This window comes from Taudactylus pleione, unplaced genomic scaffold (assembly GCF_031769625.1).
Source record: "Taudactylus pleione unplaced genomic scaffold, aTauple2 ptg000046l, whole genome shotgun sequence".
Classification (NCBI taxonomy): domain Eukaryota; kingdom Metazoa; phylum Chordata; class Amphibia; order Anura; family Myobatrachidae; genus Taudactylus; species Taudactylus pleione.
The window spans coordinates 5563264-5577583 of NW_028284448.1; the positions used below are offsets into that span (position 1 = coordinate 5563264).

Consider the following 14320-nt stretch of genomic DNA (forward strand, 5'->3'; position numbering starts at 1 on the left):
AGCCAGTATTGGAGACCGTACCGCTAACACCATCTATAGATGGCAGTACAGTCACAAACAGAGGTAAACTAAGCTTACCGCTGTTTGCCAAATGCAGAACTGGTGCCATAATCACTTTAGTGAGTGCTAAAAGGTTTTGGCTCATTCTTAAATAGAGCTCTATGTTTAAACCGTCCAGTGTTGTAGAACTGAAACATTTATTTTGTTGATAAAAGTGGGAAGTTGGTCTTTTCCACTATGCACCTCCTAAATATCTTCTTTTTTTCTTCTCCTTTTTGTAATCAAGGAGCAATTTTTTTTTTTTTTTTTTTAAATTCAGTATTTTCACAATACACCAAACATAATGTGGCAGACATAAGAGAAAAAAAAATGGTATTCAATATATAATGACATAGCATATTATACATAAATTATTGACATATATACAAAAGAAAAAAAAGCAGGATATAGCGTATAGTCAACATCATATAAACAGAAGTTAATAGGAGCCCGAAGGCGCCATTCGGGCCTATATACCGGATAGAAGTACACAGAATAAAAAAAAATAACAAACAAAAAAATTATCTACTTTTTATCCCGGTGGTTCTGCACATATCAATTGCATGACTACACAATGTTGAATTGCCACATCTGCCCAAATAACACAACCACTCAGAAAATAAATAAAAAAGAAACCACCCCATAACCCAAAACAAACCACCTCATAACCCCCCACCCTGTATAACCTAACCCCAACCCAGGCATACTTGGATCCCTTAACCCCCATCCCACCGCTAACTACACTAATATACCTAAACCCTCACCCCCCCACCCTCGAATTGAAAAAAAGGATAAATGACAGGGGCAATATACTAATGGCCGTAAGCTAAGCCAGACAAGCCCCAGCCCTCCCGCAACATTTTAAATTTTAGTACATTCCATTGGAGAAGTGGCAATACAGATCTTAAATAGAACCAGGAGAAAAGTTGAATTAAACATACAACACCAGGATATATAGAATTTCCAGCAACTAAACATATTAACATGCTTCAAAATAGTAGTATTAGTCCGGCCACATCTCTATCCCTTGAAAAGGTAAATTTGAAGTGACAGTCCCATCCCGGCACATATGAAGGGGAACAGAAGAGGCATATTGAAGTGGTAAACCCTGGTATCTCGGCACACGTAATGGAGATAAAGGACAAACCATCAGGGGTACAACAGCAACGACTGAACACCCAGAAATAGGATGGCAAAATGGCTGATATCACCAGAACTTCGTAAACTTCACCGCCACTGCATCAGAGTAAAGATGGCCGCCAGCCCTTACATATGCCGAGGCCAGGAGGAGAATTCCACGATGGGCAACAGGAGGATGATATCCCAGCCAACAACAAGAAGCCCGCTCGAAGGGTAACAGCCTTTCCAGGAGCAGCGTTCCAGAGGAGACTAAAGAGTCGCAACGGCCGATCAGGGAGAAGTCCAAAATGGTGGCGACTACTTCCAGCACAGCTCAAACAGGCAGCGCGAGGCAGAGCTTGCAGAGAACCGACAGCGGAGGTCCCGTAGCACCAAAGTCGTGGCCGGAAACCAGGGAGAGACCAGCAGGTAAGTATCAGCCCGATGAGCAGCAGCAGAGACCTAGAGTAGGTACAGAGGCACCGGACCGCATGCAGGATGGACAGGTCAACTTCAACTCTGGGGAGATAGAATGTAAATTGCCAGAACAGGAATCTAGCACGGTGCACCAAAGGAGTCAAACGGTATTAACCGACTCTGGTAGCGTCCATAAAGCCAGAATAGTTAACTGGCAAGGATATATTCAGGATATATGCGGGAGAGCTGGTAAAATGCTGCCTACCCTAAACTACTCCAAGCCACGCCCCAATCAAGGAGCAATTTTAGTTATTTCTTAGGCGCTGGGCAGACTGTTAAGGCGCACAAGTAGAAAACCAATATGTTCTGCCATGTGCTTAGTAAAAAACTTCTTATGAATGCAGGTATGGATGTGGACACTGTGTATAAGACCCAAGCCTTGTAATAAGGGTATTCTGAGATTATTTAATTTTATATGTTGAACTAAAATTGTTTTCTTCATGTCTTCTAGGAAAACATTGAAACTCCTGGAGGAAATTATAAGGTATGTATCACAGCTAACAGTCTTCGTTAACTAAGATTTTCTGTCATCATTTCTGTCAACGATCAGGCACCATATTATTGTAATGGACATATAAAGTATGCTAGGCCTGCACAATTTGCTGAGTTTCCTGGCTTAAGGCCCCCATACATCAGCAATCTGAAAACCACAACTGAACATTTGCAACCAAAAAGTGATTGGAATTGTTAAATCAGATTGTCTAAAGGCCCCCATACATCAGCAATCTGAAAACCACAATTGAACAGTTTGAAGATTTATTGCCCAGTCTTAAGGCCCCCATACATCAGAGATGGATTGCAGCAATTGTGCAATTTGCAATGGATTGTGTATAAAAATCTGCAATGTATGGGCTTCACAGATCGCAGATTGGAATTGTTTAATCAGATTGTCCAACATGTTGGATTTCACAGATCGATTGGGGCTGTAGATTGCTAGTGTATGGACATGATCAGCAGATTTGCAGACCGTTTCTAGCAAAATGATGGGCCTTTCAAGATTGCCAGATCTGTGTTTGCTGCAATCGATCTGCAAATCACTGAAAAAGATCTGTAGTGTATGGGTGCAGATTGCTCGATTGGGAAATCCTAAGATCGGGCAATAAATCTTCAAATTGTTCAATTGTGGTTTTCAGATTGCTGATGTATGGGGGCCTTTAGGGCAATCTGCGCCCATACATTACAGATCTTTTTCAGTGATTTGCAGATTATTTTCAGCAAACACAGATCTGCCAATCTTGAAAGGCCCATCCTTTTACTAGTAACAGTCTGCAAATCTGCTGATCATCTCCATACACTAGCAATATACAGCCCCAATCGATCTGTGAAATCCAACATGTTAAGGCCCCCATACATCAGCAATCGATTGTGGTAATTCTGCAATTTGCAATCAATTGTGTATAAAAATCTGCAATGTATGGGCTTCACAGATCGCAGATTGCAACCAAAAAGTGATTGGAATTGTTGAATCAGATTGTCCAACATGTTGGATTTCACAGATGGATTGGTGCTGTAGATTGCTAGTGTATGTAGAGGATCAGCAGATTTGCAGACTGTTACTAGTAAAAGGATGGGCCTTTCAAGATTGGCAGATCTGTGTTTGCTGAAAATAATCTGCAAATCACTGAAAAAGATCTGTAATGTATGGGCGCAGATTGCTAGATTGGGAAATCCTAAAATCGGGCAATAAATCTTCAAATTGTTCAATTGTGGTTTTCAGATTGCTGATGTATGGGGGCCTTTATTTTGTGGTGCTGCAATGATGATTGCAATCAGCAGCACTATGTAGCTGTGGCTGATTGCGTATAAACCTCCCTAGCTGAAAGTCGTTCATTTATAAGTTTTGGACCTATATTGTATGACCTTTCCACTACTGCAGGAAAGAATATTGCCATCTGATTTTTAAAGATGGACACAACAGATATTGGGTTTTGTTCGTGTTTAATTACATTTTATATATAAAAAAATACAACTTTCACACTTGTAAATAACAATGAAAACACTTTTCATGTGTATATGACACGACATTGCATTTTTATATTGAGTCTCATTTAACTTCAATAGAAAATCCATATAAAAGGTGTAAACATTGATTAACCATCTTGATATGCAAGGGGTGCAAATGCTTACATGTATGATGCATGGAGGGAAAATACTGGCTGCATGTATTTTGGCACTGCAATATAGAGATGAGCTGGAACGTCCTACATCCCTTCTCCAAATCTGTTCCCACATTGAGACACACGCCCTCAACTCTGATGCCCACTGTGTTTATTTAGAGCAATACATCTTTAGCCACATCTCTACCATACTCTAGGCTTCACTATATGCCCTTGTTATGTCTATTGTCTTTAAGCTGGAAGCTTCCGCCTAAACATATACACGTTTTTTTCCGATGTACAATGCATTGAGGCCTAAATGAGCCTCAAACTATTTACTGTCCTTAAAAATGCAGAATACGAAGTTACCCTACTGATACATTACTAAAGTAATAATGAGGCATCTGCATGACATAAATATGGTTCCATCATGTTTGATCTTCTATGGGTTTAGTGTATGCCCAGCACAACACTGGCTTATTCCATCTTGGGGCTAGGACCACATTGGTTACCGCTGTAAATGTCAAATGTGTGTTTTAAGTCAATTACTAATTTTTTGCAAATTACTCTGTCTCTCTTTTAAGGTTGAATTGTTTTCGGAACCAGATTTTCAAGGCCAAAGCCAAATATTTGCGGCAGATGCTAATAACTTAGAGGAGTCCTTTAAAGTAATGTCATGCAAGGTTACTTCCGGCAGGTAAGCTCTAAACACTAGAACTCATTTTTAATATCACTTAATTATCTTCTTAATTGCCAGGGAAAACTAAATGAATGCATAATGCTATGATTTTGGAATAATTGGATAAGCGCATGATCTATTGAAACATGTTTGTGATCACAAGTGTCCACATTTTATAAAGGTGGCATAATTGTTTCAGTTTCTTTACGAAACATTTTGCTGCTTTATCAGCAGTGAAAAGTAAGATTTTGAATTTAAGTCCAGTCATGCTGACGCTCTTTGTTTGGACATTCCGAAGGTTTATGTATCCTTCCCCTTCATATTGTCTCTGTTTTGTCACTGATATATGAATAAGATGATCAATTGGCTCAGAAAATTGGTTGGTTGCTAGGTATTTTTTTATATGCTGGTATTTGTCATATACTTATCTTGGTATTATGGATGTGTATACTAAGGTGCCTTATGTCAATATACATAAGCTGGGCACGCACTGAGCGATATGTACCCAGCCGATATGTCGGCACTCCTGGGTACACATCAGAATGAGGTAATGAACGATGGAACGATCCCTCGTTCCGTTGTTCAGTACCTGTAACGGGGCCGCTTGCGATATCATCCGGTTGGACGTGCAGCGCAGCCGACCGGACGACACCACGTGTGACCACGGGAGTGCGCATATTGGCCGGAAATGACATACCGTGCCAAAATCGCTCCAGTGTGCACCTGGCTATAGACGCAACATACAGCTTGTGAGGTGTATAAATGTACACAATCAAGTGTGTCATATTGTTAGTATGAAGTAGGTGTGTCCAAATTTAATTCATAGGGCCGTATTCAATTAGCGGCGAAAAGCCAGAATCCGCGAAAAAGTATCGCGGATGACGTCATTTCGCCAGGCGTAAACTTTTTGCCATATTCAATTGTTAGGACTTTTCCCGTGTGCGGAAAGTCAATGCAATGTAATAGGCGAAAAATATTTGCCTCTGAATAGCAGGCGGAAAAAAGTGCAGAATTGCGGTTTTGAGGTGCAAAGCTGCGGAAACCCACTTAGCACCCTTGGGACAGCCCCCCTAAGGATAACTGCATCAAAAATTCCCCCAAAAAAGTGAGGAACACCACAAAAATTTGTCTTTGTAAATGGGGGCGAAAAAGTTCAAAGTCGGGATAGAAATTTTTAAAGTAGCGAAATAGACTTTGGGGGGGTCTGCAAGTATGGGGGAGGTGTTTTTTTTTATTGCAGGTGGTTTGCTTGAGGTTCCTTTTTTTAAGTTTTTTAAAACTTCACTTTGGCAACTTTAAACAATGCTTCCACCCATTTTTATGTACCCCAAATTTCACAGGACTACTTATTTTCACCAAAAAATTGCTTAATGCTATTCTTCACCACTTGTGTAAAGGCGCAAATTAAAGGCAACTGACACTACTTAAGTACCCCAAATGGCTTTATTAGGGCTATTCGGGGGCATCTACATTGATCCCCAATGTTAGTGCATCTTTTGGTGGGTGTCAGGCTGATTTCCCCAATTTTGACAGCACTTTTCGCCTGTTTGAGTTTCGCCGGGACGCGTTTTCGTGTCTTTCGGAATTTAATACAGCAAATAGCGGGGGCGTGCCCGATTAAGTTTCTGTGGCCAAAACACGCGATGTAGGTGAAAAGTGTGGCTGGCGGAAAAGTATCCCGGGTGCGAAACTAATTGAATACGGTCCATAGTCTAGAATTATCTTTTGAACAATAATTTTTTCAGACAAAATATAGTGAATCTGTTCACAGCACTTAAGCTTCACCACCTGTTCCTGCCAAAGACATTTTCCTATTAGACCTTTTTAGTCGGGAATGACTGATTTAGGTCTTGTACTTTGGTAAGATTTGTTATTTTATCATCTTGTTTATTAGTAAGACCTTTGTTTTCTTCTCTTGGTAAATCTGTCTCAAATTTGTTTGGTGTGTGCTAGCTTAAAGCTTCCAATACTGCTGTCCTAATTAAGATTGCCTATGTTGATCTCTCCTAGGTGGACTGCATATGACAAGGTAGATTTCTCAGGAAACCTGTGGGTATTAGAAGAAGGAATCTTCCCTAATTTATGTGCAATGGGTTGTCCAAACGATATAGTTCTTAAATCTTTGAAGATTATAAACTATGTAAGTACTTTAGTGGATTTATACATATCATTATTATCTAATTGAAATATAATTCTCAAAATGTTGCTCTACAACCATGGTGCTACTAAATGAGCACAGCTCTATGAATATACTAGTGCAAATTAAGGGTATTGCATATATTGACTATTACAGGGTGAAAGCTAAAAAAAAAAAAAAAAAATACTGCCCCTTTATGCAAAAGGAAAAAGTCTTTATCAGGATTGTAGTTTTCAGATTAAGGGGTCTATGTACTAAAGCTTGATGAGAGATAAAATTGTGAGAGAAAACATATTAACCAATCATCTTCTCCCTGTCATTTTTTGAACACTGCCTATATAATGTAAGCTAGAAGCTGATTGGTTGGTGATTTATATCTCACAATTTTATCTCTCACCAAGCTTTGATAAATAGGCCCTTAAAACCACAGCTTGGTACAGCCATAATATGTGTTCATGAATAGTAAATAAACAGTTGTTTTTTGTGGTATATAGAGGCCTTGATCAAGCTCTAAATAAAATTGCTAATATTATCATTGGTTAAATGTAAATGTAGATTCTGGTCTGCTAAAATCTATTTGATGCTGGTAATGGTAAAAGGGTTTGCTGTTTGGTTTCCTTTTCTTTTCTTGAATTACTTACAATGAAGATTACTCTAAAAGGGAAACATTAGTCTATTATTAATGCCATAATATTTATTTTTTGCTGATTGAATCAGCAATCAGTATAGAGAGTAAAACATTTTCTTGGCTGAAGAGAAAAGACACAAAAAGGTGACTTTAGCAGGAACAGACTCTGACTAGAATGAAAGCATTTTTAATAGGATATGGTATAATTTGTTATAGTCGTTCCATCAAACATCTTAGTAAGAGCATTTTCAGATTCATCCATTTTATATAAAATATCCCCATGTATAGTGGTATGTTTAACATCCATTTGGGAATTGAAAGAAATTAAGTGTGTCATCTTACAGGAATTTTCGGAACCAAATATAGTACTTTATGGAAAAGAGAACTACACAGGAAGAAGAGTCATACTCAGCAGCGAAACAATGGACCTGAAGGCAATGGGCTACTCTACAGATTTACAATCTCTGGAGGTCCTCGGGGGCATGTGAGTAACATTACTTAATTTTCAGAATGATGGGAACTTCTGCTCTCCCTCTGCTTGTTTCACTTTTTCCCTTTCAAGTTTTACAATGAGTGAAGGCTGCAACCGCTGCCCCATAACACAATTTGCAGTTTTCCTAGAATGATCTGTGATTACTGGCGATATGATACGGATGAGTATGAGTTCAGACATATGTTTTCACACAAGCTCAAGTTGATTCAGCATTTCATCTCCAGCCGTGTTCTATAACTATGATTTTGTCATCAATTAATAAAAAGTGATTTAACCCTAAAATTAACGTTCAAAAAAAATACAGCTTATCTGCAGTAGAGAGATAAGGGTCCAATGGTCCCAAGTAATAGTAAAGTCTTGGGCGTCGGAACAGGGGGGGGTCACCGGAACGATTTTATGTTGCCCCTCCCAACATAAAGTCTTTCCAACGCCCCTGTGTAAAGTGCAGTAACATTTCAGCATACCTCAGCAAATATCAAATCCTACAGGAATGAGGGGAGGACTCCATCATAGCAAATTTACAAAGATAGAAATGCAGGCTCACTCCTCTGCTCATTAGCTGTTCTCTATGGTTGCCTGTTCACAGCACATGAGTCAGGGGAAACAAAATAGCAAACAAGGGCATGATGCAGAGTTGGACACAGATTGGCTGTATATATATTTGTGTACACGGAAATAAATGCATGCATTTGCTTGCATGCAGAGTTGTACTCGTCTTACGATGCCCCCACTCCCTATCCATGTGCTTTGTTTGCTACTTGTCATCATCATAAGTGTGCATCTGCTCCAGCCTATTCCTAATGCAAGTTATATGCCTGGAAACCGACATATATATGCTTATATATACACAAAATAGTCTGCACATTCACTAATGAATAACCCTCTTGATCAGTGGCATAACTAGGGTATTTGGAACCCAGGGCAAGTGAAAAATTTGAGTCAATCCCCCACCCCCCTCCCGCCAAGTAGGTGTGCATGCCGAAAAAGTGGGCGTGGCAACATGAAACACCACCATTTCTCGTCCGTCTGGGAACATTCCTTTCCATTCCATATGCACCTTAATGCCATAAGTACTAGTGCCCCTCTTGCAATGCCCACAGTAGTAATGCCCCTTATGCAATGTCCCTAGTAGCAGTGCCCCTTATGTAGTGCCCCCAGTAGTGCACCCTTATACAGTGCCCCCAGTAGTGGTCCCCCTTATGCAGTGCTCCCACTAGTGCCCCTTATACAGTGCCCCCAGTAGTGGTCATCCCTATCCAGTGCCCCTGTAGTAGCCCCCCCCCCCCCCATGCAGTGCCCCTAGTAGTGGTCCTCCCTATGCAGTGCCCCAGTAGTAGGTAGTGGTCCTCCCTATGCAGTTCCCCTTATGCAGTGCCCCCAGTAGTGGTCCCCCCTATGCAGTGCCCCTTATATAGTGCCCCCAGTAGTAGTCCACCTTATGCAGTACCCCAAGTAGTGGTCCCCCCTATGCAGTGCCCCTTATAATGTGCCCCCAGTAGCAAGCCCCTTTATAGTGCCCCCAGTAGTAGTTGTCCTATGCAGTGTCCCTTCTATTGTGCCCGCAGTGGTAGTCTCCCCTTTGCAGTGCCCCCAGTAGTAGTTCCCCCTATGCAGTACCCCTTATATAATGCCCCCAGTAGTAGTGACCCCCCCCCCCGATGCAGTGCCCCCTGTAGTGGTCCCCCTGATGCAGTGTCCCCAGTTGTGGTCCCCCCTATGCAGTGCTCCCAGTAGTGCCCCTTATACAGTGTCCTCAGTAGTGATCCCCATTATACAGTACCCCAGTAGTGGTCCTCCTATACAGTGCACCCAGTAGTGATCCCCCCTATGCAGTGCACCCAGTAGTGGTCCCCCCTATGCAGCGCCCCAGTAGTGGTTCCCCTTATGCAGTGCTCCCAGTAGTGCCCCTTATACAGTGCCCCATTAGTGATCACCCTTATGCAGTGCCCCTGTAGTAGTCCTCCCATGCAGTGCCATCAGTAGTGGTCCCCCCTATGCAGTGCACCTTACATAGTGCCGCCAGTAGTGGTCCTCCCTATGCAGTCCCTCCTGTCTAGTGCCCCCATTAGTGGCTTCACCTATGCAGTGCCCCCAGAAGTGGTGTCGTCCCCCCCCCACCCCCGATGCGGTGCCCTCACTAGTAGTCTCCTCCCCCCCCAGTAGTGGTCCCCCGAAGCAGTGCCCCCAATAGTAGTCCCCGTCCCCCCCGGCAGTGCCTAAGACACACGTAAAAAAAAAACCACTTACCTGAATCCCCGCTCCTGAGCCCACCGCCGTCCGCTCCTTTGTCCTTCCGGGCCGACCCACTCTGCATTATGGGAGAGACGTCATGACGTCTCTCCCATCACCCACTGCAGGAGCCGGAAGATGGAGCTCATGAGTGAGCTCCAGCCCGGCTCCGGCAGTGGGCGCAGCAGTCAATGAGAGTCTGTCTGACTCTCATTGGCTGCCAAAACAAACACTGCTGCCGGGTAGTACGAGTGTACTAGCCGGCGCAGTGTTTTTACTTACGGACCCTCCTATGATCCAAAATTAATGTGTCACTTATATGAATACTCACGGACCCTAGTAAAGGCAGCGGCAACAGTCTGTATATTAGTGCTTCATCGCTGGGTATAACAGATGACTGTCGGCTTATAGATTATTATCCTATGTTCGGACTCATCGGGATGGAAACGTGTCTGTATGGTGCGGGGGCCCCCTTTGTATTCACTTTCCCGAGCGCTGTGGATCGTGGACCACCAGCGGAGGTGTCTGTAATACAGCCGTCAATGCTGTTTGTATCCTGGTTAGAAGCACACTGCCTCAGTCACCACCAGCGGAAGTATCAGTAGTCCGGCCGGCAGTGGTATGTATCTAAAGCATGGCTGGGGGCATACAGCCGATGCGCCGTCACGGTGATCACCGGAACCAACATATGCTTTTGTCCAACTCTGCATAGCCCACCTCACACCCGCACTTGAAATGTATACGACTCTCCATTTCCCATACTTGTGTACAGTGGTTCCTGAGCATGTGCTGTGCCTGGAGTAGGCATCGAGTGGCACTCCAGACTACACATCCCCAGCATGCCCTGCCACAGTTTTGATGTTAGACTATGCTAAAACTGTGGCAGAGCATTCTGGGGAGTGTAGTCAAGGCTGCTGGAGTGCCAAAGGTTGCTCACCTATGTGTTGTGCGAAAACATGCAAAGTACACTCCGAAAACACACGTGCATTGAAAGTGTCTTCTGTCAGTGATGGTTCAAGCTCTGAAGAATAATATGGAGTTCTTAAGTTATTTGTAGTTTTCCTCTTTGTCTTAATGGCTCTTTCACTGCCCCCAGACTATTTGATATCCTCTATAATTTTATTTTCCAGTTGAGTGTTACATTATTCATTATACTGGATGGCGTTCCAACAACTGTAGAATTACACAAAAAAGGTTTAAATTCCTGCTCTGGAGAATAATTTCAAAGAAAAGTATTTGTTAGACCTATACCAGTAATCGTGTCATAGAGTAAGCGGTGACATATAACATATAGAAAAGGTGTGTCTACCTGTCAGTAGATGAGCGAAAAGAAAAAAGGGTGGGGTCAAATATACAAGGGCATAAACACAGAGTGTAAAACCATGATTGTAAGTAACAATAATAGATGTCCTTCAGTTGTTCATGCTGAAGGGTCTCATAATGATCAGATTATCAAATGAAGAAAACAGGAGAAGATTGCAAAGTGCAAAGATAGTTCAAAGTACAAAGATAATTAAAAAAAAACTGTTGTAGTACAGCAGTAGGTCACAATAACACTTCTATCACTCATGTGCAGCCGTAGTGAACGAGTGATGAGAGGGTGGGAGCTGTATTTGCAGCTTTTAAGGATAGACCATATCTGCATCTGCTGCTGGTAAAAGCAGTCCAAGTCGGGCTCTGATGTGGAAGTCCACAGCGCAGGATCTGTAGATTATACTGAGTCATCGTGGAAGACTGAGGTACCACTGTGCACAGCTGGGCCCTCTAACTGGAAGTCGACCATATATATATATCAATCGTTTCCAGATATTTTTTACATTTCCATATGAGGTTATTCAATGCATTTGCTTGATCTTAATTAGCTAATCCTTCTTTCAGATGGGTCTTTTATGAATATGCTAATTACAGAGGTCAGCAACTATTAATCTCACCAAGCAAAATTGCACAGTGGCAACAATTCAGTGGATGGAATAAAATCGGATCTCTGCGCCCCCTTCGACAGGTATTGAGAGAACAATAAAGTAATAGTAATGGAACTAGTTATTGACAGTTTCCATATTGCTGTGCCCTAACTTCAGCTTCTGCAACTATATTGCTATTCAATTTGTTCTCTGTCACCAGCATAAAATCCTGACAGAATTCTATAGCATCTACTTAGACAAATGTAGTGTCCAATTTGCCTTTTCACAAACTGTTTTTTATATCTAATATTTCTTCTCCAGGGTCCATAGGGCTCCACAGGGAGACCTTGGGGTGTAGGTGGTGGTTGAGGACCGGGCACCACACAGTTAAAGCTTTCAGCTCCCAGCATGCACTGGCCCAACCCCCTATACCCCACCCCCAAACCAGAGGCACCTCAGTTTCGTCGGTGCCCAGCCAGAGTCGGGTCACCATTATGCAGTGCGCTGCTTAGGCAGCCCAGAGTTTTATATTTATGATTTTACTTATTTTTAGTGCTTTATCTGTTGAGCTAGCAACAGAAGACTGTCCGCAGGACATCTGCGCTGCCGCTCTGTCACTCCTCTACGCACTGCAACGCCAGCTTCGGCTGGGGATTTCAGCGGGCATCCCGGGGTTCTCGCTGGACGAACCTAGACTGCAGCCCGGACACAAGGGGACAGGTAAGGCGGATTGGCAGTCATACCTCCGGTCTCAGGGGACAGACCGGAGGAGCTGAGAGTGAACACAGGCTTTGTCCACAGTGATACACTAGACCACCAGGGTACATATGGAGCGGGAATCCAGCATCCCTGTGTTTAAAAAAATCAGCATGGGGAGGTCAGCTTTCCCCATTAAAGCGGCCCCTCAGCTCAGGGCGCCATTCCTCTGAGTTCTCGCTTTCCTGAGCTGCTATCCTCCTCTGACCACGCCACCTCAGAGGTCTCCTACGGCCATTTTCTCAAGGCTTGGCCACAGCTCTCTCAGGGAAACACAGGGACCGGTCCCCCTACATACCTCTCTCTGTTGAGTCACTGAACCCAGAATCTGTGTAGTTGATTGTAGTGCCATTCTGCAGTTATATTGTATTTCTGCATTGTATGTGACTTATGCTAGCGCTGCCTTTCTGTTTATTTTTCTATACTGTCATCGTATATCTTTCCCTTTTTTTTCTGATTTTGCCCTAACATACAGGTGTATTAAGGGTTTTTCCCAGTACCTCACATCTCTACAATTAATGTATTGGTGAGGGTTGTCATATACAGTTGGTTACTGCACAGTGCCATATTTGTGATGTGCACTCCTGCAGCTTGCCCAAGCATAAGACAGGACCAGTATATTGCACCTACTTGTATCCTACATACCTAGTGGTTGCATTATACCCAGTGTCATATTGCGTGCTATACTACTCTTCAGCTATGTCTAGCAAAGGCAAGAGTAGCAAGCAAGCATCTGAACCCATACTGCTATCATGCAAATTATGTGCTGCAGGCCTAAGTGAGGAGGATTTGATACAAGATGGGTTTTGTGTTAAATGTTATACTCCATCAACCATCAGGCACTCGTAGTCGGGCAGCGATGACAGAAGTGTCACACATTCTGACATGGGCCGCGGGTCACCTCCCGGCTATCTCTGCTGTGTTCATTCCGGGAGTTCTCAAGTGGGAAACAGACTTCCTCAGCTGTCACGACATACATCCCGGGGAATGATCTCTTCACCAAGAGGTTTTTCAACTCCTAGTGAACAGAAGGCCTCCCAGAGGTGCACCTCATGGCCTCCCGACACAATCTCAAACTGCCAGTGTACAGGTCCAGAACAAGATATGCCGAGGCAACCTTTGTGGATGCATTATCAGTGAAGTGGACCTTCCAGCTTGCGTACCTATTCCCTCCAGTCTCCCTTCTTCCTCTAGTTTCGGAAGTTCAAACAAGACGGAGGCATTGTCCTGTTGGTGGCTCCATCTTGGCCCAGACGTCATTGGTACTCAGATCTTTTGAATCTCTCCATCGACACTCCGTCCTGCTGCCTCAACAACCGGACCTGTTGTCTCAGGGTCCTTGCCTTTACCCGGACCTGGGTCGTCTGTCTTTGACGGAGTGGCTCTTGAGACATCCCTCCTGAGGTCCAAAGAATTCTCTAGCTCTGTAGTCAAAACTGTTCTGAGAACGCGTAAGCCAGCCTCTGCTCAGATCTACCAAAGAGTGTGGCATACATATTTCCAATGGTGTTGTACCAGAAGCTACGACCCCCAAGTGTTTAGGATTTCCGGAGTCCTGGCCTTCCTTCAAGCTGGATTGGACCTTGGACTCCGTCTGGCCTCACTGAAAGTGCATGTCTCTGCTCTATCCATTTGGTTCCAGCCTAGACTTGCTTCACTTCCGGATGTCTACACCTTCCTCCAGGGTGTCCTCCATATACAACTCCCTTTGTCCCCCTAGTGGCTCCATGGGATTTGTCAGTAGTGCTTCGTGCCCTCCAGGGTCC

At 43.4% G+C, this 14320-nt stretch overlaps 1 protein-coding gene across 2 annotated transcripts in view; it reads left to right on the top strand.

The window, feature by feature from the left end:
* Positions 1 to 14320, top strand: part of CRYBG1 (crystallin beta-gamma domain containing 1) — a 396888-nt gene that overhangs the window by 353397 nt on the left and 29171 nt on the right. For both annotated transcript variants that reach the window (XM_088460440.1, XM_088460441.1), the window contains 5 exons: positions 2087 to 2119; positions 4316 to 4428; positions 6421 to 6550; positions 7520 to 7659; positions 11776 to 11899. In XM_088460440.1, the coding sequence (XP_088316566.1) occupies positions 2087 to 2119; positions 4316 to 4428; positions 6421 to 6550; positions 7520 to 7659; positions 11776 to 11899 (540 nt within the window). The remainder of the gene's footprint in view (positions 1 to 2086; positions 2120 to 4315; positions 4429 to 6420; positions 6551 to 7519; positions 7660 to 11775; positions 11900 to 14320) is intronic.